General features: G+C 39.7%; 1 protein-coding gene across 1 annotated transcript in view; it reads left to right on the top strand.

The window, feature by feature from the left end:
- The window catches only part of LOC108718763 (neuropilin-1-like), a 112,466-nt gene that overhangs the window by 18,224 nt on the left and 66,937 nt on the right, over positions 1–27,305 (top strand). Inside the window, exon 4 of the mRNA XM_018267183.2 lies at positions 22,891–23,072. Within this exon, the coding sequence (XP_018122672.1) occupies positions 22,891–23,072 (182 nt within the window). The remainder of the gene's footprint in view (positions 1–22,890; positions 23,073–27,305) is intronic.

Consider the following 27,305-nt stretch of genomic DNA (forward strand, 5'->3'; position numbering starts at 1 on the left):
TTTGAAACTGTAGACGGGTTCCTAGGGATGATGGAGATTTATGAGGAGGTCATGGTGGATCAACTGCATCTGTGACCAGATATCCAGTGTGTGGCAACATTATCCCAATGTAACAGATCTGGATTAGGACTCTTGTTTTTGTACTTTTGTTTCATTCTGGAGGATTCTATTAAAGGCCATTATTTAGGAAATTAACGGTCTCTATGTAGAATCTCAAATTCCCTACGAAGGTCTTAAGTCTGACTTTGAAGATGGAATGTCCAGTAGAAGACTTGTGCTGGAGCTCAGGCTCTGTGCCAATGGGGAAGGGGGGCATTCTTTTACCAGCCATAATTAATTACACCGGTTTTACAACTAATCGTTCCAGAGCTATTTATCAAACGCTAAACTAGTTACACAATCTAAATATTTAAGGCAGGTAACCGCTCAATAAAATATACTGCTTAATGGAATGAGTGAAACAAATCAACCCTAAATCAACCCAAAGTGTTTTTGTTTACACTTAATTATTACAGGTATAGGATCCCTTATCCGGAAACCCGATATCCAGAAAGCTCCGAATTACGGAATGGCTGTCTCCCATAGACTCCATTTTATCCAAAATAATCCAAATTTTTAAAAAATGATTTCTTTTTTCTCTGTAATAATAAAACAGTAGCTTGTACTTGATCCCAACTAAGATATAATAATCCTTATTGGAAGCAAAACCAGCCTATTGGGTTTATTTAATGTTTAAATGAATTTCTAGTAATCATAAGGCATGAAGACGGACAAATTACGGAAAGATCGATTATCCAGAAAAACCCAGGTCCCGAGCATTCTGGATAACAGGTCCCATACCTGTATTATTAATTTTCGTAAATTGACTAAAAATTAATTTTAAGATTAAAAAGGCAACATTTTCTCTTAATTAAAGGTGTTTGTTTACTTGCCAACAGCCTATGAAGGCCAATATTGTAATTTTCACAGAAAATTGCTCAACAGCAACAGTGCCTCTTGTGGATATAAATAGGTAGTGCTATAGCCCGTAGAATAGAATACAGGTATGGGATCCAGTGTCCGATAACCTGCTATCCAGAAAGCTCCTAATTACAGGATGGTCATCACCCATAGACTCAATTATATTCAAATAAATATTGTTTTAATTTGAATATTCTTAATTAATTTATTTTAATAAAACAGTGTTGTGTGCTTGATCCAAAATATATAATTAATCTTGGAGGCAAAACAATCCTTTTGGGTTTAATTAACATTTAAATAATTTTTAAGTAGACATAAGGTATGGAGATCCAAATTGCAGATCCGGAAAAACCCCCTCATGGTCCAGAGCATTCTGGATAACAGGCCCTATACCAGTAGTAGGAAATTCTGTATGATTGTTACTTGCCATACCGAAATAGGGGACCTTCGGTATCATTATTATTGCCTTATTGAAGAAATAGGGTATATTATACTGTATCATTACTGCCTTTAGAAATAAAGGGTTTATTCGGTAGGACTGTTACTGTCTGCAGAGAAATGGGATATACTCTGTAGGACTGTTACATTCTGTATAGAAATATGGTATGATCCAAAGGATTGTTGCTGCCTATTGAGAAAAAAAATATATTCCATAGGATTCTTACTTCATACATAGAATATGTATGATTTTCACTGCCTATATATTGAAACAGGTTATAATTAGTGTTATTTGGGCCCTTTGCTTTCACTCTGGCAATTTGATGGATGGATGTCAGGTTTTTTTGGGGAAATAATTAGTCCCTGTTCAAAGGTTGGTAGTATTAATGAAAGCACTAAAGGGTCGTCTCCTGGGTACTGCGACTATTTAAGTTAATTGGGCACAATCCATCACGAAACTTCAGATGTGACCTGAAAGTATACCGTCTCCTTATAACTGAGAAGAGGGCTTAGCAAAGCCCTATCCCACCTAGAACAACTATTTTTATTTGTTAATGCACTGATTAGTGATGGGCGAATCTGTTTCGCTGATTTTAGTTTTAATAACTTCACAACATAGAAAGCCCTTCAGCTCCTAGGGTTCAGTGGTGCCCATTGGTCACCCAGCTACACTTTTCTTATTTATTTGTCAGTTCATTGTTAGATATTTAAAGTTAGTGGGGACACTATGGTAGCACCACAATTATGCACACAATATGCTGTGCTCTCACGCTTTACTGGAAGGAATATTAAGGAGACAGAAGACGAGAAAGATAAAGCTTATTTAGAAATAGATATTTCCCCAGTAATACAGATCAGATGTTCCCCCAATCTGAGATCAAGGGTAAGGGCTCTTACTGATGAGCGGTTGAAGCTGCGCTCCCCTGCGTTCCGTTTTTCTGCATTCAGCCGCAGGGGAGCGCAGGAATAGACGCATTTAGCTTTTTTCAATGGGGCTGTACTCACACAGGCGCGTGTAGGTGCCAAACGCAGGTTGAGACGCAACATGCTGCATTTTTCCTGCGTTCGGCGCCTATACGCGCCTGTGTGAGTACAGCCGCATTGAAAAAAGCTAAATGCGTCTATTCCTGCGCTCCCCTGCGGCTGAACGCAGAAAAACGGAATGCAGGGGAGCGCAGCTTCAACCGCTCGTCTGTAAGAGCCCTAAGCGCCACGTTCTGTGATTGATCCCCTCGGCTCCCACAGTTACAAAACGGCCTCGGGGGGATAATTGACCCACTCAATGGATACTGGGAAACATTCACTTTGCTTTCTTCTGCCATGAATTCAGTAGTAGCTTTTCATTGACTTTTAGTTAATTCAGTGTATTATATAATGAATCTGGTTATAGGTGGACAACAACAGCTTGAAAGCCATAGGCTGGTTCTATTTGCAGTTTAGAGGTCACTGCAAGGTTTGGGTTTCCATTTAAAGGCCACATTAATGCGTCAGGATTCGCAGCTTCTCCAGTATTGTCTGTGTTTATACAGCACCATGATGTGCTCAGCATTAGTATGCAACATCCAGTTGGGAGCCTGAAACTAGATGAAGAAAAAAATACAGAAAGATGAGAGCAAAAAAAAACTTTTAAGGTTATTTTACTTATTGATCTCATACTTTCATAAATGCCCCATGCTGCTCACAGCGGGGGCCCCTTTACAGCTTCCACGTAGCAAAAGCAGCATGAGCCGGCCATAAAGTGGGAAGATCACAGCGATTCATTACTAGGCAGAAGTCTGATCTAAAGGGAAAGTTATTTAAAAAAGCAGTTCATTTTCTGACCCAGAACGTGAACTTTCTTCACAGTGAACTCTTTTGGGTTCTACGGACGTCCCCAATGAACCCTCCTTACTAGCGGAAGAGCTGCAATAGATTATTTAATGATATTTCAAGGCCCCTTGAAAAATCTGTCCTGAAAGGAAACAACATCATCTGCTATTTCATAATTGTTTGCCGAGAAATACATTTCTTTTTATTTGCATTTCTTGGAGAGCAGGAGAAAATTCCTAAAACTTTACAAACTGCAGCTCAGGCAATTTGATGTACATTGAAAAATAATTTGTGTGTACAATTTTAATCATAGATTTATGTTATATAGGTATGGGACCTATTATCCAGAATGCTCAAGACCAGGGGTTTTTGGATAAGTGGTCTTTCTGTAATTTGGATAATTTCTGGATACCGGGCCTCTCTCTCAGATGGCATTGACCGGCCAGTTACAAGGGGCGGCAAAAAGTCGCCTTTTATAACGTTACGAGACGGATATCTGGTTATTAACCTGGAAATTCGGCTCCGCTGCTGCAGAGAGCTCTATAGCAATCACTTCACTAGCGGTGTGGCCCCTCTTTGATACACTCGGATGCTGAATCTTTAAGTGTGGAGCCAGATTGCCCCCAGGATTGCCCCTGTCTGGATAACGGATCCCATGTCTGTACTTATGTAATAAAGATGCTTTCTGCTCATGGAGCACCCTGTGATTCCACAGGACTGGCCTGCTGTACACAGCCAGCCTCACGGATTGAACAGGGGGCATTTAGACTGATCTTATTCTTTATGTTTGTGACACAGTTGATGGAAATTTCTTTTGCAACCCTGGATACAGGTGAAGGCATCCAGACCACTGCGGAGAGAGGCAACGCAACTGGCGGTGTGCCCCCACCTGTATCCAGGGCTGCAAGAGAAAATTCTGTCAACTGCTTGTAGACCCTTCTCTCACGCTCTTTCAAAGCTGGCTATAGTGTAGCTGGCCAAGAAGGACAATACCCAGTATTTGTAGGACGGGGATGTTTATAATGCTATCTGAAGATCTCCAGAAGCTATCCAACTTTGGTTTCTAATGGATGATGGACAGTCCTAATAAAGGAGAAGGTGCTACAGACACTATATTGCCTTGTTCTACACAACATCCCACAACTTCATGTTCTTCCTAGGAAGAGAGAAATGACTGGAGCATTTAACCTCCCACTAAAGACTTCTGTGGGCATGTTGTCCCATGCCTCTAAATGTTAATAATGCTGTCTGAAGATCTGCAGAAGCTATCCAACTTTGGTTTCTGATGGATGATGGACAGTCATAATAAAGGAGAAGGTGCTACAGGCAACATATTACATTGTTCTACACAACATCCCAACGTTTCAGGTTCTTCCAAGGAAGAGAGATATGTTTCCAGGGAGTTTCTTTTCCAGAGAGTAGGGGCTGGAGCAGTAAAGCTCCCACTAAAGACCTCTGTGGGCATGTTGTCCCATGCCTCTAAATGTTAATAATGCTGTCTGAAGATCTCCAGATGTTATCCAACTTTGGTTTCTGATGGACGATGGACAGTCCAAATAAAGGAGAAGGTTCTACAGACACCATCTTGCCTTACTCTACACAACTTCAGCCTCTTCCTAGGAAGAGAGAAATGTTTTCGGAGAGTTTATTTTCTAGAGAGCAAGGGCTGGAGCAGTTAAGCTCCAGCTAAAGACATCTGTGGGCATGTTGTACCCATCCCTCTCAATGACAAAAAACCCAGTCTACAATCTAGACAAACTGTTCCATTAGTGCCTCCGAGTTCCGAATTAATGTTACAGCATGTAAGCCAGTCAAAGTCAGGCAAACAAATCAGATTTACTGCTTGAACAATGGCAGTTATTTAGCCTTAATATTCAAAGGAAAAGTCATTGTGATCATTAACAAAGTATTCCGTCTTCATCTTGTGTGTTTATGAGCATGAACATATTGAATAATTAAAAAGCAGGGTTATTTGCAATTCCCTGTTAAATTGAGTCTAAGTGAACCTGGATTCTGAATTATTCCCCTTATGCCAGTCTTGTCATCTGTCTACAATAGCTTCCAAATGCTGCCTTTTCTGTTAGAAAAAAAATCATTTTCCCATCTGAGCCGACAGCTTGTTTACTGCCATCTCCAGACAGATTAAAGGAGCTCATTCACTAGATAGCAACTCTAAAATTAAACAAGTCCTTGAGTTCCTTCAGGCAAGGGAATTAGTCAAGTTTCTGTTTTAGGCTTAACTACAATTCCCACTGTCCTTGGGAAATCTGGAAATAGTAGAGAGTTTTAGTTCTATCGCAGATGGGGACTGGGGATGCTCAGATTGCCAGCCGCTGGCTGTTGTTGTTCTCCATTTCCCTGCAAATTCCAGGGGAAACTGCAACCAGTGATCATTTTATTTGAATCTACGACAGGCTCAGGCTGTTTTCGAGAAGAATTTTTGTGCCAATTACTTTGTCCCATATTCGAACTAAGTCTAGTGTGACCCTAGCTGTCTCCAATGAGGGAGGGACCCTGCTGGTAGACACCATTGACATCACAGGAAAGTTCACGACCATAGGTTGCTCTACTTAGCACCACAATCACTAATGTGTTTGATGTCCATTTGTAGTCTTTGCCCACCAATGGACATCAATGCCTCAATGTTTTCTTAAAGACAGTTGGTTAATCATTGGAAAGTGCTTGCCACAACATTCCCCAGAGCAGTGATCCTCAACCAGTGACTTGGGATCAACAAACCCTTTGATGTTCCTCCCAATGGACTTAAAGCAAGTTCTCGTTTTTTATTTCCTGGCATGAAGACTTTGGAGGCATAAAGACTCAAGTATTCTGCCAAACAGAGTCTTCTGCAGGATGGCAGTCCACATGGGTACCTGACCCTAAAATAGAGAATTTCTTACCTGGATTAAGAGGATTTATGACCATTGAGAACCTTAATTCCCAACCTTCTCTTGTATAGCTGAGCAGCACATTTAATTTAGAACACAAAAACACTGTAAGGTACATCAAGTAATTTAAAAAATATTATTTGCTTAGCTTTTCCTATGCCTGAACTTAGTACAGGAGAATATATGTATTCCTAAGTATCCCCTCTACAAACATAACTCAACAGGAATTGTAGAGTATAATAGCCCTATAGCAGAGACCTTGTGTAATGGTAAGCAGGCCCGGACTGGCAATCTGTGGATTCTGGCAAATGCCAGAGGGGCAGCTATAATGCCATAGTGCCATAGAAAGTCACTATTTATTCGGCTGGTGGGGGCTGTTTGGGCCTCTATGTGGGCTAATTGGGCCTCTGTGTACCTGAAATGCCAGGGCCTATTTTAGTTCTCAGTCCGGACCTGATGGTAAGCATAACTTGAAATATTATTCGAAGGCACTCACTGAGGTTAGCAAGGTGGTTAGCAAATAATATCAGGCGTATGAAACGTACCAGATTTGGTGCTCTGGTCTATTCCCATCACCATGACTTCCACAAGACATTTTAATATTTAATAACGTACAGGTGGAACTGTGATATCTGGGGCTCCTTTAAACAACTGATTCACATCAATGAGGTGCTAACTGGATTCAGCGGGGCTTTGCAGGGCTTTGCGGCCATTAAACTCGCTCTGGAATACCACCTGGGGAAGAGCTATGCTTTTGTACAGCTGTACTCTTCATGCATGAAGCAATAGCCTCTGCCTGTGACAATGGGTTTTTAATGCCAAAACACCTAGACCAGTAGAGAGACTTCAAATGTATTTTCCAAATGTTATCATCAAACTGCTCGCCTTATTATGGGCCATATTTAGGGGTGAACAAAGTTGAAAGAAAAAAAAGGGTTATCATGCCGAAAGGGGCCCATTTATTCCAAAACTTTGCACGCAAACTTCTGTTGTTCAAAATTGCACAGCCCAAAGTCAATAGTATATTCTATAAAGCGGGGGGAATGGGTTGTTCCCAAAATGAGGAAAATTATTGCCCATTTAGTGAGATTGTACATGAAGAATCATTTCTCATCTCTACTAAATTACTAATAGAATTGCTTATCAGTGAACCAATGAACAATAATAAACAGCAAGAGTCAAGTAAAAAAAAAAGAATTTTCAGCCAACAAAGCCAAGTTTATTGCCAAACATTTCCCATTAAAAAATATATTTCACAATATTAATCCGTAACTAAAAACACATCCAGAGAGCAAGAAGGGAGTAATTGCTGGCTGAGGGCCTCTGGCTGGAATGGAAGTTTTGGGATGGGCGGATTGTTTGGTGTAAATATAGCAGTACATGATGGACTGGACGTTTACTAGGTAACATTTCGAAATGTTAAACAGTTCTTAAGTTATGGCTCTCCAGGGGTGAGATCATTACTGTATTACAGAGCACAGAGTCAGGCACAGACGGAATAATGTGTTGTGGGAGCCGTCCGCGTTCACCCTACACACAGGAGATGTCTATCTGGAGGTCATGTTATTTTCCAAACATTCTCAGCTCCATCCTCCATACTTCCCAGATGTTAATAATCAGTCCAAAGCCCAGTATCTGCCAATGCATACATGGACAATAAACTGCAAGACATTTTTAGGTACTGGGTTTTTTTCATGTACTGTTTGATGTTCTGTTGCATCTGATTATCAACTCTGTAGCACTGCTAAGTGTGTCCAAGCTGAAATCTATATATCAAAGTTAATAACATTGTTAGCCAGATACCAGGACATCTGACACGGTTCCTGTTTGTTCAGCTGGTCGGGGTTTACAGATGTTGTAGCTCAACTAAATTGGTGTGTTGCAATTTGGGCATCCCTTTCCTACTAAAGAGGCCAAGTGCTCCCTTCTGAGTTGGGGGCAGATATCTCTACCTAAAAAACAGCCTGGATCCCGCCACCAGGGAACTTCAGTTTAGCAACATCAAGAGGCATTATTTGGGTGTCCAAGCTGCAAGAACTGTACTGCTGTACACATCTCTAGGCCTTTCAAAGTAACAGTTGTTAATTTCTTTATTTTTTTACTTTGTAGATAGGTCAGCAATGCCTATAGTAACAACTATGGGAAGGGACTGTGGCTGTATAGTAGGGTATAGTAGGGAGAGATGGTGTCTATAGTAACAGTGGATAATAGTCTCTGGGAAGGGAGTGTGACTGTGGGATAGCAGGTATAGTAGGGAGAGATGGTGTCTATAGTAACAGTGGATAATAGTCTCTGGGAAGGGAGTGTGACTGTGGGATAACAGGTATAGTAGGGAGAGATGGTGCCTATAGTAACAGTGGCATAATAGTCTCTGACTGTGGGATAGCAGGTATAGTAGGGAGAGATGGTGCCTATAGTAGCAGTGGATAATAGTCTCTGGGAAGGGAGTGTGACTGTGGGATAACAGGTATAGTAGGGAGAGATGGTGCCTATAGTAACAGTGGCATAATAGTCTCTAACTGTGGGATAGCAGGTATAGTAGGGAGAGATGGTGCCTATAGTAACAGTGGGATAATAGTCTCTGGGAAGCAGGGCCGGATTTACATAGCGGACGCCCCTAGGCCCACTGCCATTTGTCGCTCCTGTCCCCTCCCCTTTATTAGTGCAAATTTTCATGGAGATTGTATCTCCTGTGCATCCCCAGTGTTTTTGAACCAATGTTGGTGTGGTTGGGCACGCATGCCGCCCCCCTAAAATCCTGCCGCCCTAGGCCCGGGCCTAGATGGCCTTCCCACAAATCCGGGCCTGCTGGGAAGGGAGTGTGACTGTGGGATAGCAGGTATAGTGGGGAGAGATGGTGCCTATAGTAACAGTGGGATAATAGTCTCTGGGAAGGGAGTGTGACTGTGGGATAGCAGGTATAGTAGGGAGAGATGGTGCCTATAGTAACAGTGGATAATAGTCTCTGGGAAGGGAGTGTGACTGTGGGATACCAGGTATAGTAGGGAGAGATGGTGTCTATAGTAACAGTGGGATAATAGTCTCTGGGAAGGGAGTGTGACTGTGGGATAGCAGGTATAGTAGGGAGAGACGGTGCCTATAGTAACAGTGGATAATAGTCTCTGGGAAGGGAGTGTGACTGTGGGATAGCAGGTATAGTAGGGAGAGATGGTGCCTATAGTAACAGTGGATAATAGTCTTTGGGAAGGGAGTGTAACTGTGGGATAGCAGGTATAGTAGGGAGAGATGGTGCCTATAGTAACAGTGGGATAATAGTCTCTGGGAAGGGAGTGTGACTGTGGGATAGCAGGTATAGTAGGGAGAGATGGTGCCTATAGTAACAGTGGATAATAGTCTCTGGTAAGGGAGTGTGACTGTGGGATAGCAGGTATAGTAGGGAGAGATGGTGCCTATAGTATCAGTGGGATAATAGTTTTCCTATAGTAGCCTATAGTAGAGCTGGCAGACCAGAGCAAGGCTGTCAGGGGATTCAGGGAGTTATAACTAAACAACAGCAGAAGTGCAATAAGTTGAGCAGATATGTTATCTTAATTATGGGGTGGCTAAAAACTGTTTTGGCTGATCCCTGTTATAAGTAAAGGTGGGCATAGACCATTCATACAGTATAAATCCTGAGGTTGCATGGTCCAGTATATACAGTTGACATAAAAGTGGCTAACTGTGAGTAATAACCATATTTATTCAGGATTCTTATAATGAATATGGCCAAGCAGTGATTTACTGTAAAGAGGTTTATAATCTAAATTGTTATTGCCGCCTTTAAAAATCCTCTAATAGCCTCATCACTATAATAGACACTGAGGGATTCCACTCTACCTTTGTTATTTCTCAACAGTCTAGAAGAAGCATTTATGCTATGCATGGGCCATTATACTTTCCCTTAGGTCACATCAATCGTGTCGATTTTCTTGAAATCTAAACACCTGAATCTGCCTGCAATTACTGAAGCACCTGCTCTGCTGTAGATTTCCTGAAAATGTACACCTTTAATTTAACTTTTAGCATGTTATAGAATGGCGAATTCTAAGCAACTTTTCAATTGGCCTTCATTTTTTCTTTTTTTTATTGTTTTTTTTTGTTTGTTTTTTCTTCTGACTCTTTCCAGCTTTCAAATGCTCTGTAAGGCTACAAATGTATTGTTATTGCTACTTTTTATTACTCCTCTTTCTATTCAGGCCTCTCCTATTCATATTCCAGTCTCTTATTCAAATCAATACATGGTTGCTAGGGTCATTTGGACCCTGGCAACCAGATTGCTGAAATTGCAGACTGGAGAGCGGCTGAATAAAAAGCTAAATAACTCAAAAACCACAAATAAATAAAAATGAAAACCAGTTGCAAATTGTCTCTCTACTTTATATTTAAAGTTAATTTAAAGTTGAACAAAAGATACAATTCTTGTTGACGCGTAATAGTTAATAGCATTAATTTGGTTCTATCATATAAAATATAGTATTTATTGGGTTGCTACATGTTTTATCAGGAGCCAGTTAAACTGCCAGTAAGTTATTGGATAGTGGGAGGAAACTGGATTAACTGGAGATATGGAGAACATACAAACACTGCCACCCATTCTTTTAATGATAATAATTTTCTGTTTGTGCATGTATGAATACCTCTACCATCTTGCAATTGATAACCACTTTGGGACTCATTTATCAACACTGGGCAAATTTGCCCATGGGCAGTTACCTATAGCAACCCATTTCAAGTTTGGTTAGCACCTACAATAGGCACACACACTCCTAAAATAATTCTAATGGTTTTTTTAGAATGCAGGGCAAAGTACCAAGATACTGTATAACAGAATATTGTATTATTTTTGGGAATTTTTGGAGTACTCATCAAAAAGTTGAAGAAAATGAGCATCTCCAGGGGCGCTCAGCATTAAGCGTCGGATTTTAGTAAAACCCAACTCCTTCTTGCTGTACTTAATCCTTTTCATTCAATCAATTTGCATTGATTTCTTTGTTTGTTTTAGTCAATTTCATCTCCAAGTAATTTAATTTCCCTTTAACAAGTAGCGTGTTCAATAAACCATTGACCTTAAGGGTTTTTCTTTTTCGTCTTATTTGGTTTTTTTTAAAGGGGAATTTACAATAATAATTGTCTTGGTATCACCTTATTGCATAAACGTCCCTTAGTTTGGTTATTCTCCTTTCTTCTACAGCGCACAGTATTCCAGGTTGTGACAAAGCAGCTAAGTTTGCTATAGGGAGGCAAGTGCCTGAGCCGTTTGAAATTATTTTTTTTCTCATCGGGTTACAATAGCTTAGGCTGGAATCCTAATTAGCGAGAGGGTAGGATGTCAAATCCACATAACGAAATACAGAAGAATTATTGCTCCAGTAATAGCTAAAAATTTGAACTTGGCAGCTTTATGGATTGCTCGGTGACTAAGGCTCTGCTGGCTTTTAAAAGCTTTGTAAAAAAGGTTACTTTCTGTAGTCACCCGTAGAGTGCCTATTTATAAAAATATCCAATCATTTTTTTGTTGTTATAAGTAATATTGGCACGGGGGTTTAAAAAAATGTAATATTAAATCCATAACCGTCCATGTACAGTGGAATGTATTGAATTGCATCTTGGCGAAGGAAAATGGCACAGAAGAAAAGCTTTTAGAGAATAAGTCATAGGGGTCTGCGCTCAAATTGTCAGTTGGAAACTTCTTTCTTGCTATGTACAGAGTAGAGCTGTGGTTGTCAAGCTTTTTCAGCCCAAGCCCAACTTTAGGAACCAACCTTTGTTCAGTGCCTTCTTACTTCCTTTCATAACAAGGCTATAGATTAACTATAATTAGCCTTCAAGGTGGCCTATAATTAACTATTTATGACCTTCAAAGTGGGCTTTTTAGTGTATCAAGAAGACCAAATATGCATTCTACCCAAGTCTTAACTGGCCTTCAGACTGAGCATCCCCTATCATTGCTCCAAGCCCCCAGGATGCCGGACCGAATGGCATAGAGCTGTGGTCCCCAAACTTTTATACCTGTGGTGGTGCCAAATAAGAGTTGCGATTGGCTATTTGGTAGCCCCTATGTGGACTGGTAGCCTGCAGGAGGTTCTGTTTGGCAGCACCCTTGGTTTTTATGCAACTAAAAACCAGGAATTCAAAAATAAGCATCTGCTTTGAGGCCACTAGTAGCACCTGGGAGCATCCAACATCCAAGGGTTAGGTGAGCAACATGCTGTTCACTAACCACTGGTTGGGGATCACTAGCATAGAGGAAAACATTCATGGCCTGATCAGCAGTACGCTTTCGATCTAGAACAGAAACATAGATCTCAATAATACAGCCTTACACCAACCCCTTACAATATCTGACCAAACAGCCTGCTGGCCAAACCAATGGAGAGCATACTGATATATTCATACTGTTCTGATCATTTCACCAAATAGGCTGAACAATCAAACAGCAGTAAATGAAGGGTAACTTCACTTCTACACTTATGCACCATATAATGGCCCGGTCCCCGAACCAACAAATATCCGTAGCACATGGATAACGGTCAAGACCAACTTTAACCATTGAGCCATCCCTTGCCCCAGCTAACCAAGAGTTGTCCCCTATGCAATATTCTCATACAGAATGGGTGGGCCTCCTGTGCTCCCAGCTTTTGCCCAGTATCTGATCTCATGCTGCATATGGTCATATTCAAAATATTATGATGTCATTGGAAACCAATTACAACTTCTGCAGGGCAATTAAATCCAAGGAAGAGCAAACTGTTATGTTCCTGCTGAAAAATATACATATTGCAAAGTTTTATATATAAATCACTTTAATGAAAATCTCCCGAGGAAGGAAATTGGCAGAACTCTCAAATAGGCTAGCAATTGTTAAAGCTTTACAATAAATCAGATTTCTTTCTTTTTTTTTTTTTATTTCTCCCCAACACTGGAGTCTGCTGGCATTTAATGCTAGAAACTCTACTGTGCTAAGAAGGGTCGATTCTCAGCTCCAATAAAATATTATCTTTATTTAAATTAAGCAAAGTGCACATACGGTTTTACATTTCAAGGAGGAACATGCGTGACTCTATAAAGCCAAGACCTTTCCAACAAGTTAAAAAGGCGAGTGGGGGCAAAAGGAGGAGGAGGAGAGCATTTGACCTTAAAATTCCCATATGGCACAAGCTAATAAAGACGACATACATTTCAATCATGTAAAGAGGCCTTTTAGCATTTTGTAGTTGCCATGAAAGAGGAGGGGAAGTTATTTAAAACAAATGGGTTTTTTAGTGGAGTGAAAGTGTTTACGTCGAGGGAAGTCTCTTGGCTTTGCCCACGTACAATAGTACAAGACAAGTCTCTTGTTAATCACCAATAGCGGATTCTCTCTCACGTTTGAAGATTAACATTAACCCAATTTTGCACAAACCCCCCCGCCGTCGCCAGTCTCCAGTAGCAACAACAAGCTGCCATTCCTTAAAAACCAGTTTCATGCCAATGGATTTTGAATGAGCGTTTTTGTTTTGTTTTTTCGATAAAAAGGCTGAGCGCTGAGGGAGTTGAAAATGAGAACAAGCCTTGAAGAACCTATACATCATCTGGACACGCGGAATGGAACAGTTCATTAGACAACATTGGCTATCTTCCTCAATAGCTCATTGCATTACAAAGCTTGTTTGAATAGGGCACATGGCCTGGTGCCAGAACGTGGGGAAACAGAATTCTGACTGTCATTTTTTTTCTACAAAGGGTATTGTAGGAGTGGGTGATATTAATACATTATCCTTAGATAATATCTATTAATACTATAAATACTTGCATGTAATAATACGTACAAGTATTTGTTCATCAACCTTGTGTAAACCATGTTTAACCTTAATGCAGCGTTCTCTCCAGGCATTCCAGTGTAGTTTGGCACCCCAAAAATTGTGTCCCCTGCCACTTGCATCCGTAAAACTTGGTCCTTTATCATAAATATGTAGCAATGTGTCCCCCGCATGATATTTATCTGGCTCAACTGAAATCACATATAGGAGCACTACTCAAAAGGAGCCTGCTCAAGACAGGTGTAAAAGCTGCACAAAAACTGGCACAGACTAGAATAGGTGAACACATTCAACCGCAACATATTTGTGAATGGGTACTATTCTATGTATTATGGTCTAATGGTCATAAATGAGTCAATAAGTTGCAGATATAGTTTCTGTGCTATAGGCACGTTCTATCCCATTTATCATCAATATATCATATTTCTTGGTGAAAAAGCATGCTTAAAAACCAGGCAGTATGAGGGTGTCTGGTTTTATGACGTGGAAAGTCTAGGTAGATTTTTATAATGATGTCAAAGCATCAGGTCCTTCTGTCCTTGCATCCACTGAAATCACTCCTCACCTTTGATAAACACTATACTATTCTTGGGGGCAAATTTACTTGCGTGCAAATCTTCGCTTTGGAAGGCTCCACCATACTTCGTGCACCTACGTCAGAAATAGAACTTGGTGAAATAGACTTTGGTGAAAAGGGTGACATTTTACACTTTGATAAATTTGCAGATTAATGATCGTTCCCTGAGCACCTGGCGAAACGGCACAAAATATTTCTAGCTGAGCTTTTTCGCTAGCGAATTGTTTTATTCTCCTTTAAGTTTATTGGCAATGTCCCTGTGAATTGTCATTTTTGCAAATTTCCCTAAAAAAAAAAACATGCTTCACTCTAAATTTGCCCGTTGGGGGGATGGGCCGAGACATCGATTAATCAAAACTTCGCAGTGAGCCACCAGCTGGAGATTCCCAGTACAGAGAATGGACAACTTACATCATGCTGATAGGCCTATCACTAGGCTTAGCAGTAAGTTCTTCCTTTAAAGCATCAAGCATTACTGGTTTGTACAGTAAAGGTTAATTACAAGGTCGGGGGCCTACAAAAAATCATAATTGCTGCAATCATTCCAACACCTTGTAATGTGCTAAACCCAAACCTTCTCGTTCCTCTGCCATTGTAAATTCTGTTGTAAATTGGAACATTTTACTGGTAAGGTCCTTCCTATAGAAAAGTGATTAATAAACCCCACCGCGCCAACAATTATTACTAATTAATCAGTGGCTAAAACCTAGCAAATGGAATGCCAGAGGCAGTGGGGCTTAATGGCCGCACAAATCAGCTCTACTATTTCATTGAAATAAAAAAGAATTACAGGATCGTGATATTATTTTAATGCCAACCATTCTCCCAGCTCCACATTCACATGGATCCCCATCTCGCTCGCTTATCCTACTAATTAAAAAATGCTTTCCGAGATTCAGCGTTACGTCCTAAAAGCACTAATTCTAATCATTAAATCAGTTGGGTACATCAAAGGAGACACTTAATGGATTTAGATTTTTTTTTTTTTTTATTTCCACAATTAAACGGTTATTCCTGTCTAATTGTGCTAATTACGTTATTTTAACTGTGTTGGCGCAGGAAACCTCCAGTAGGGGGTGGAAGAAATTAAAGTACAGACTGGGTGCCAGTTAGGGCTGATGGTGGTAGAATTGACATTGGAACAGTTTTAATAATAACTTTGATCGATGTTAGATTAAATAGAGTGAAAAATTAGATTTAATTGTGCAAGATGTCAATAGTAACACAGGATAGAGGCTCATCCTGAGGTTCTTCAGCTATTAAAGTCCTTCCAGTAACGGCAAAGGCAATATTCTCTTGCCATTCTGAGGACTATACTCAGAAATCTCTCAGAAAGGGACCAAATTGACTGATTGTTTTAGACTATTTTCCTTGGGATGTGGTTTATGGCACATGAGAGCAATTATCACCCACAAATTTCCAATATCAGGCCATATTGATTGTACTAATTTTCCTAGTGAAAGTTGTGTTGATTAGAACGTTGCAGGTACATGGGTGGGGCAATCCAGAACTGTAGATCAGAATAGGGTGGAGGGTTTCTGTAAAGTTGATGAGCTTTAAGAAAAATGTAAGAGATTTTGGTCCCCCCAGAATGTCGAGGGTTATCCATGCTCCAGTATTCTAAAGCTGCACAGTTGCCTTAACAACTTAAACCATTTTAATCCAGGACAAAGTATGACCGACAGGAGTGATGCAGATACAAGTCAAACAGAAATCAGGACGAGCAGAAAACTATCCTTCACTTTTTGTTATAAGCTCATTGATACTGTTTGTGAAGTCACAGCCGCAGTAATAAGAACCATTGCTCTAATAAATGACATATCCAGAACATCCATCTGTTCAAATAGCAAACTTTTGGTCGTTTCAACTTTTGGACCTAAACATTTAATCCAAATGTATCTGTGCAAGAGGCAGAAGATCTAAATGACAAAGCTGTTATTGCATGGAAGGTTATCGGGAAGGAATACTTGGCTATGATAGAGATTCTGCAAATGACTATTTAATACATAACAGATGGCACATTTTTTTGCTAGGACACTGTACTTACAGGAGTAATGGGGCTTTCTTCCGATCGCTGAAGATACTGCCTGATCGATGGGTTTCAAAATTGCACAATTTAAAAGAGAAAAATTACCCCAGAAAAGGGTAATTAATCTCTGTTCAATGCAGGACCAAGGAAACCTTTATTCCTTTATTTCTTGTATTTTTGATCTCCAATCTATCTTCCAACCCATCATTCAAAACACTGCCCGATTGCTATGGTAGGTACCACCCTAGCAACCAGATATTTTAAATTCTAAGCTGAAAATAGATAATTAGATAAATTTAAGAATCGCATAAAAATTAAAGCATGACCAAATGCAATTCATGTTGGAATCAGTGGTATAGCTGTAGAGGGCAGCAACTAAGATGGGGGACCCTGCAAGAACACTGCTGTTCCCCTGTTCCCACAGTTTCCCTGCCTTTATATTGCATGCTGGTGCAGAGATGGGGTGTAGGGACAAGGTGCCCCTGGGTGTATATTAAGGGTATCTGTGGGAGTTGTTGATGGGGATCCGGGGACCCATAGTTGCACCCCTCTTACTTTTGCAGGTGATTCTATAAAATGATTAATTTTGGGGGACAATGCAGTTTCCTTACAATACCACTGCATGCAACTGCCCAACAGCAGGGACCCCAGATAAAGTGGTGCCTGCATTGGCCGCCTTTCTGCTTGCCCTCCACTAAAGGCAGACCTGCTCTAGAGAATTATAATAACAATTATGTAGAAGATCAGTAAACAACTACAATCCTAGATGTTGAGATGCATTAGAACCCCTGGAACGTAATGTGTCCCGACTAGGTAGCATCTGATGTTGCATACTTGTAACTAAAATGATGATATTTGGTGTTGTCAGTAATGGCAGGCATGCTTGTGCAGATGGGTCTGCCAGAGACCCCTTCTTGAACTTCATTATTTATCATAGCAGAATGTGCAGACATATTGTATGTATTGCATGCCTGGCGGAGGAAAGGGAAACACACTTGATACTGTACACAGGCATTGAATTTTCCAAATTAAACTTTGTCTGCCTCTGAATAGGATTATTACAAAACATAATTTCATATGGAAACAAGATCAGGGCTTCTTATCCCGCCTGGGTCATTCTTTTTTGTGTTTGTGTCGATTTCTGGAACGCATGAGACGCACCGGATTTGGTGCTGAGAATATCAGGCCTTTGCCTTTTAGTCTTAGGCTTTATTTCCAGGTCATAAAAATGTCTGAATACATAAAAATACTCTTCCGTCGGGAAGACACCAACTTGGTTAATTGTTCCAATAATTACTTATATCCCGTAAGCCACAGTGCAATATTATTTTCCATTTATTTTTCTTTAAACAGATAAGGGAGAATGAAAGCTCAGCACATTCCTTCTGCGCATATTTCCATGTTAAACTTCAGTCAATGGCACGCGTGGGGAGTTAATGTAAAGATAAAATGGAATTGTTTCCTGTGTAGTGTTTGGGAGTCATCATAGGGAAAGGATAATGCAAGTCTTCCATAAGCGGAAGCAAATACAGGTATGGGACCTGTTATCCAAAATGCTCGGGATCAGGAGTTTTCTGTATTCTGGATCTTCAAACCTTATGGCCGCAGTCTCACCGATAATATTGTACAAAACAAAATTAAGTACGATATTCGGTGTGTGTATGGTGGGAGACAAGCCGACCCATATCAGCAGAAGACTTGGGCTGGCCGGAAATTTTTAATCAAGAGCCTTTGAAGGCACCTGAACAACATCCATTGTTAGTGCTGAATCATCAGATAGAAGTAGAATTCTATTGTTTCTTATCTGTATATCTGACGATTGAGCTCTACATGTGTGTATGGAAGTGAACAATCTTTCCTGGAAAAATCTTTTCCAGGAAAGATAGTCTATGGCCACCTTTAGTCTGCTAAAAAATCATTTTCAAAAATGTAAAATAGTCGTTTGGAGCTTTGTAAATAAGGGTTTTTTGGATAATGGATACCACACTTGTACTAATGTTTCCTTGGGTAGTAGGACAAATTTCCCAAGCATTCATATATCTCCCAATGAGATATATCTCTTAATTGTCTGTTGGTCCTTTATCCATTCCTGGTCCTTTTTTGTAAATATAATTTTTTGCTGGGCCCTTACTTGCCTGACTCTCTCTATAGATAAGGATGAAAGAGTTTGCTTTAACTGCAAGACATGTAGACAACCCTTTAATGTTTCTTCTGCCGCATTGCTAAGGCATGATATGCCCCCAAATACATCTCCCTGTGTTATTAAGCATATTTTGAAGCACAGTGTTGGGTCTTGTGCTATATATTCAGCATTGTCTGCTAGCTAGCTGTCAGACCCAACTTTTCCATTGGAAATTGCAGTGCGGAGCTCACCTGGCATCATTAGCAAAGAGCCGGAGGCTGATACACAGATACAGCCAGAGCTCAGGACTATAAGGCAGCATGTGCTACTCTGCAATGAATGGAATCCAGTTCAGCTAATGCATAGGAAAGCTGAGGCTTCTGGCTTATGATACAGCAGAATATAATATATTTAGTGTTGCTGAGACATAAAAACCTGCCATGAGCTCCTTTATTAAAAAGAAAATGTGTGCTGCCGTTGCCTGAAATGGTTTAATTTCATTATAGAGTTTTCTTATTAGGCCACTTATATAATTGATGAAGTCCTGCCGCCCTCCTAACCCGTCTTCTGATTCAATTTCAGTTGAATCCATTAGTCTTCTCCAGGCTTTCATTCCCCATGATACGTGTCAGGTTGACCCCGCTTTACTCTAAAATATGCCAATTTCAGCCTCGATAGGAAACTAGAGATCAAATAAATGTTTCTGCAGTATTGTCCCATCTCTACCTTCTCATCCGTCATTCTTACTCATTCCTGCCAACAGGTTCCAGCACTAGAGGACAGGGGCCCAGGGCCAAATAGAAAGGCAGAGTGCCTCCTCCTTCAAAAAAGTTCAACTATTTCCAGCTCGCTGCCCTTCATTAACTGCCACTTCCAAACAACTAAACATGGATATTAGAAGTCATAGAAGGCTCAGCAAGAGTCAATAAAACAATACTTATTAATTGCTTCCCATAGTAATATTATAATGCAGTTTTTTGGCTCTAGAAACCTGCTAGTGCCTATACTGACTTTAAAACTGTATATACTGTATGATATCCGTTATCTGGAAACCCATTATCCGGAAAACTCCAAATTATGGGAAGGCCATCTCCCAAAGGTTTCATCTTATCTAAATAATTAAAAAAAAAATTAAATTGAATGAATTGTTCCTTTTTCTCTATAACAATAAAACAGTACCAACTAAGATATAATTCATCCTTATTGAAGGCATAACCGCCCTATTGGATTTATTTCATGTTTAAATAATTTTTTTTTAGCAGACTCAAGGTATGGATAGCCAAATCACGGAAAGACCCATTGTCTGGAAAACTCCAGGTCCTGAGCATTCCGGATAACAGGCCCCATACCTGTATAATGATATTCCAGTTGAAGGGCCACCACTTTATTCCCTAACTTATTCTTACGGCAGATTTTGTCTTGCTCTGGATAGCAATAGTCTGTTTCTTGGTCCCATCAACATGCACCCAAAATCCCTCCGGTGTGTCTAAAGCTTGCTGTGGGATAGGGGACCCACATGATCATATTAAACAACCCTGCAATACAAATCGATATTACTGCTCCAAACCGAAAATCCCATGGCTGCTAACCATAGTGGTAGACGTGGGTGGCAGTGTTGGCATTCAGAAGTAGCAATGATGATTGACAACCCCCCAAGAACCTTAATGCAATTGTACACATTATCGTGGATATCATTGGCATGAGAATTTATTATTATTTCATTTGGCACGAGTTCTGTGTGAGCTTTCATTTAGAGTTCTAGCAACACAGCAAGTTATTCTGAATAAAACAGAACAATGTATGAAATAAGATCAGGCATTAATGAGCATGAACCTACCCAATGAAAGGCATACGATTTATGCTAAGGGCCTTTGCCAAAGGGATTGTGGAAAATTGTAGCTTTGCCATTTAGTACACAGAATTACAGGAAGTAAGCCTTAAGCCTGCAAATCATTTCTCTTTTTATGGCCAGTGTGAGTTTATTGGGAAATAATCTAAGTGCAGCTTGTGTGCCATCCCTATTGCCGAGGGAAGCGCATTGTTCGTTGCATGCAAAAAGTCCTTAATAGTTTTTAACTCCCAACCCCTTGTCTATGAATTCGCAATAACACGACATGTCTGGCTGGCACCAAGACCAATGGCGGCTATATAAGTCCCATGTATCAGATGAATTGGAGTGGATTCAATAATTCGCATATGCTAATGTTTATGACCCCATCACTTTCTTTTCTTTTTGATGCTCAGCAATACTGGAATTGAAATTAACTTGATGAGGTCATGTTTTCTCTTCTTTCTTTTTTTTTTTTTCTAACCATAGCCGAAACCATTACCTTTCCACTCTAACTAGTGATATCATCCCCGGCTAAAATCCCATGGGGCGCTGATAAACATACATCTTGTTTTATTGAGGGACTGGATACAAGATTGCCGAAGAAGGCATTTACCATCATAAATACATTTATTGTCTTGGATGGCAGGAGAGCTGCCTGCGAGGGATGCAATTTCGCTATTATGGAAATAGATTCGGAGCTTGACTTTTACAGCCTTAACTTTGTGCAGAAATACGATTCCAGGACAAACAGGGAAACAAAAAAATCGCATTACTCTTTTAACTCAAGACATAAATGGCTTGATTAATTTCATTTTAAAATAGATGCTTTTTTTTCCAGATGCGTATTCTGGAGAAATAAGATTTTTTTATTTCATTCTACATGATGGTAACATTCTGCATGGGGGAAAAAATGCCTTACTGTCACTAATAATACAGCTGTAACCCATGAGTAATAGCAACACTTACCCTGCAAACTGATATCATTATGATCTTGCAGATTGTGACATCACAATGGTGAGATTTTGTTCAGTATTATCTATATATCTATCTATCTATCTATTTTTATATTATCTATCAATTATCTATCATCTTTCTACATATTATTTATTTATCTATCTATCTTTCTAGCTTCCTATTGTCTATCTATCTATTATCTATCAATTATCTATTTATCTAATTATTATCTTTCTATCTACCTATCATCTATCTATCACTTTGTCCATCATCTGTGTGTCTTTGTCTATCTATGTATCTATCTATCTGTAATAGACACATAGATATATAGGGGTTGCAGAGGTTAAAAGGGACCTTGGGCCCTATGGTTACAAATAATTTGATCTTTAAAGTCCGGAAGAAATAAAATTGCAGAGGAAGGGTCAAGCGCACAATCCCACATATAGTGGATTAAGGAACCAGTGGTGACTAGGGCCATGATTCGAAAAGGTTCAAAACACAAACCCAGACACAGTAGATTTAGGAACTTGTGGTGGTTAGGGCCATGATACTTTGAGAACCATAAGTGTTTGGGAGACTGAAATCAAATTTTACCCTGTTATCCATGGAGCTTTAGGACTGGCATCAGGGATTGCATTTTGATGAACTCTGAAGTACCAGGAGACCAACTGTCGCAATAAACTAAAACAGGAATCAGTTTGGTTTCTTTGTGTTTTGAGGTGACACTGTGTCTAAGACTCAAGCCATGTCATGAGTATGTGCTTCCTCATCATAATAACAGGAGTCAATTGTTATTGCTTAAATATGATCCATGCTGTGACACTGTTTTTTGAGTGCTCACAATGAGTAATTTTCTCATTTTGTGGTCTTATTTAATCATCATCGTAGTAATATCAACATTGGTTGGACCGTCCCCTGTCAACAATGATGTCAACAATCTGTCGTCTACTTTTTTAGTAATAAATCCTGGTGTTCTTTAGTTGTTGGGGGATGCGGAGAGCTGCTAATGACATGATTTTTTGTGCTATGGCCTTGGAAAAAGTTCCTAAAGTCCTAATAAGGACCGAAATAGATAGATTTTCATAGGGTGTTCCAGTCTGATAATGATTTTTGTATATTTCGCTTGGCTGTACACCACACAAAATTTTTATTTTTTTGCATTAGAGTGCAGACACTCATGGACAGATATATATATATATATATATATATATATATATATATATATATATATATATATATATATATATATATAGATATATATAGATATATATATATATATATATATAGATATATATATATATATATATATATAGATATATATATATAGATATATATATACACATTGCAATACATTTATTTTGCTCATACCTTAGCTTGGCAACTTATTTATGTTTTAATTTCCCACCAGTTTCCTATGTTAAAAACTGTAATTAATGTGTCGAACATATTATGTAAACAGTCTCTTACTTGTGTTTCCCTGCAGATATGACTATGTAGAAGTGATTGACGGGGACAATGCCAATGGTCAGTTATTAGGAAAATACTGCGGAAAGATTGCTCCTTCCCCCCTAGTCTCCACTGGACCTTCTATCTTCATCCGCTTTGTCTCTGACTACGAAACCCACGGAGCTGGATTTTCAATCCGCTATGAAGTTTTCAAAACAGGTCAGTATGGGAGTAGCCACTGAATTATATCATCAATATAATTGTTTCAAAATAGTAAGGCTGGCCCTATTCATGGGGGCAAGAACTGTGTAAGGGGAACCCAACTTGATATCCAAACAGCCTGAGATCCAGGGTAAGATGTGATTGTAAATGCTTATATCATTTGTAGGATATCCCAACGACTATAAGAGAAAGAATGACTTTCATGACCACAGTTTCATATATTTGGAACCTTGTTAAGAGTTAGGGGGGAGCAACATGTGGTTTTGGTCACAAAAACATAAATTTTTTTCATCTAGTAATAGGTATTTTGTGGGCAACGTGTGTTCTTTCCATGGCATTCCGCATAAACCCCACTAGAATAGCACCACTTGAGGTCATTATTTACTGTACGTGTATAGTTTTTCTGAAGTCTATGGAGAATGCCCTGGTCAAAGTAATCAGCATGGCAGGTCCTGGGTAATATGAAAACATCAGAGATTCTGAACTTTTTGTTCTGCCAATACCTCGTAGACTTGTCATATTCAACACCCCAGTCTTACCCATTAGAAATGCCTATACCGAAATTACAATTGGGGTTATGGGATTTTATTATTCTAATTATTTTCATAACAATATGCATTTTACATTTCCCCCAGAGAATACAAATATCTCCCCCAGCTATTTCCATGCAATTAATCTAAAATAGGAAATATGTTAAATGTAACATTGCATATTGTTCCTTTAAGCAGGGCATTGTGAGGTTACAATAGCAGAAGGTGATGTTAAGACAATTTATTTAATGGATTGCAAGGTGCTATGCGAATGCATTCTAGTGGGAACAATTGCTCCCTAATTAGCCTCTTATTATTTTAAACACAGAGAAAAAAAACCTCTAAGTAACTCGGGAATGTAACAGTAGATTGTTATTCTGTAGTGTCTTGGACTGGGGTTGATGCCGGGCCTTGGCCCCATTAGCCGATGCCGAGTTCTAACTGAATGAACTGATGTCACAAGGTCACAGCCAATTGCAAAGCATCAACCAGACAATACAGTAGGATATAATCTAATATAACTGAAGTGCAACGTTTTCCAGTCTGCTAAAACCTGCATATGGCCAGAATGCAGGCTAGAAATCAGGGTAACATATGCAGGTTTATATATATCTATATAAAACAGAATTTGCTGCTGGGTGGGAGAACACACATTCTTCTTGCCCCAGGCAGAACTACCCTTTGTGATGTACATGAAGGTTCACTGCAATGGGACTTTAATGGCACCTTTAATTCTATATTTAGAAGCTTTACATGATCTTTTGTTTATAGGCATAATAAAAACATTTGCAGCAGATCCATATAGTTTGAGGCAGAACTGCCATTAGTGTTAGGGTGGTTACACATTATAAGATCCCCATCCCATTATCAGATCCCCTCGATTGGTGAGATTGACACATGAGCAGATCTTTCACTGGTGGTGGAAAATATTGGCCTAATTACCATCTGGTTGAATTATGATTAGATACTGGCCAGGTGGGCTCACAGTAGGGCCCCATACAGGGTCGAACTGGACTGGTGAGACATTGGGGAAAAAACACACCCCTGCCAATCTCAGTCTACGTTTTCTCTTTTCTGGGAGCTTCATGCACCGATAGCGCAACTCCCCCCATGGACACCCCACTTTGACACTGGCCCCATACATGGGCAGAAAAGCTGCCAACATTTTGGAAATAAAAAGAGGGAAAAAAAAGTTGACTCAAACTCAATTCACCTGCGAGCTGTCTTCTTTAATGTTCTTTGTAGCATAATAAGACATCACTTCTGGCGCCGTGTTGTAAGGTCATTGTAAACCACAAAAAAGGTATTACTACTTAATATTTTTCTATCTGTGAATAAGACTGGTGTTAAAAGGACAGCATGAGAAAGTCATAGAGTTGATTGCCTACTTTTATACAGGCAGCCCGACTGAATTTAACTGAATTCTGAATTTATGACTGCCCTGTAAATAAATCCCAGCACAGCTCTGTTTGGTGTTATTGGTACAGCAAAGGTATTGCAAGTCTCTTAATAACATTCTGAGCCTGCCCGACTAGCTTTTTAACAACAACCTGACAAGACAATCTTAGACACTCGTTTCTCAAAGTCTGAGAGATAAGCAGTGCTGCTATTGAGAGATTTCATAAGGAATAATACAAGGAATCCATTATTGCAGCTCTGTGGCTCAGAGTCAAGATTGAGTGACAATTAGGAGCCGGATAAAAAGAGCCGAGAAATGATTGCCTGGCGCACGGCAAACAAGGCAATGGTAGGCGAGTAATTGGAATATTCATTGGGAATATTAAGGGATTTTTTAAAGGCCGAGAAAACAATGTAAAAAAAAAAAACGGTAAAAATATACATTCTATGCGAGAACAAAGGGAAGTTAGAATCCCAGCAGGTAGAGCATTAAATGTTAATGTTGTGTATGTGTGTCTGTGGAACTTCATTTATTTAAAGCATATATTTTCCTTCATTAACTTTTAATACATTATACTGTAGAGTGTTACATGAAACCAATGAAACCAGGTTTATGTTTATGATGAGCAGGCGGCCTGGGAGAAGCATCAGACTCAACATGTAGACTTCACAGTCTGTACTAACCTGGACTTGTCCATTTATTAATTTCTTCAGTGAGTGCAAACCTTTCATCTGAGAAGTCAAGTTTTTGAGTGTATTTATAGATATCCAGCCCCATAGAAGATGATGGCTTACTCATAATGGCATGGGGGCGTTGGACATGTACGTACAGGATCCCCAACCTTTTTTACCCGTGAGCCACATTCAAATGTAAGAAAAGTTGGGGACCAACACAAGCATGAAGAAAGTTCTGGGGGATGCCAATATGGGCTGTGGTTGGCTATTTGGTATTCTCTATGTGGACTGGAGCCTACAGAAGACTCTACTCAACAATATACCCAGTTGTTATGCAATTAAAACTTGCCTTCAAGCCTGGAATTCAAAATTAAGTCCCTGCTTTGTGGCCACTGGGAGCAACATTCAAGGGGTTGAGGAGCAACATGTTTCTCATGAGCCACTGGTTGGGACCACTGGGTAAGGGTGTGTCTAACTGTAACTGGGCTTGACATCGATGGATTGGAGCCAAAGTATAAAACAATGTCTTCCAACTAGTGACTGCAAACTTAAAGGGGTCCGTAGAATGCTCATCAGCTCATTGTATCATTGATTAGTAAGAATCTGGCCATCCATCATGTGAAATAGCAGGTAAATGGCCCATGGGTGGAAAACTTTGAACCGCACTGGTACCTGCATGTACTGCCAACCAGGTTGTAGGGTCTAATTTTCCCTGGGGCCCAGCATTAAAGTTAACCCTTGATTATAAAACATAGATAAAAATAGAATATTGCATTGGGTAACAATTGTTTATAATATACAACGTCCATCTTTCTAGCCTTTGTTGCACTACAATTCTACCAGCATTGTCACTAAATTTTAATTCTCCATTTTTTTCTCATCCTCTAGTCTCCTGCAATTATTATAGTCATGATGTTTGAAGGTGAAATTCTTAGGGGGGAGGAGGGTTGGATGGATTTAAAGGAAAAGTCACCCTAAGGCTTGTCCCATAGTATTTCCGACGTTGGCTACTGGTGTCTTGACACAGCCTAACAACAATCTTAAGGTTATCAGTTTTCCTTAAATAAAGACGTACAGGCCCCCGAATAGGTGCAACCCAACCTTTAAAAAGTGGTTTTCTTTTTCTGTTAAAAAGGGAAAAGTTCTCAAAGAATCATATAAATTCTTTAACTAGTTAGTGATATTCTAGTAAGTGATGGTTGATGGTGGCTGACTTCTTGCCACTCTGTCTGTAATCAGGCCATTTATCATGTCAGCCCCAACCACCACGCTTTACTGCAGCACCTGTGTCAATACCACCCCCTCGAAAATACTCCCTCACCCTCTATACAACTAAGAATTACCTTTCACATTAACTTTTGACAAAGAGGCAGAGGTCACATCTGGCAGTGTTTGCTGCTGTAAGAACATAAAGAAAAATCTTGAACCTCCAAGTCCTCATTTTCCAAGAGATATTTCTTTTAATTCCACATTAAAGCACTGTCTTGCCAACGATTTAAAAGATTTAACTTTCAAGCGGCCTATTACTCCTTCCTAGTGGAGATGTCAAGATGTTCTTAATTCACTTTGTTTAGTTGTTCCCATATGACTTCATGTTTGTCACAAGCTTTCAATTGAAACTCCTCTG

Source organism: Xenopus laevis, chromosome 6L (assembly GCF_017654675.1).
Source record: "Xenopus laevis strain J_2021 chromosome 6L, Xenopus_laevis_v10.1, whole genome shotgun sequence".
Classification (NCBI taxonomy): domain Eukaryota; kingdom Metazoa; phylum Chordata; class Amphibia; order Anura; family Pipidae; genus Xenopus; species Xenopus laevis.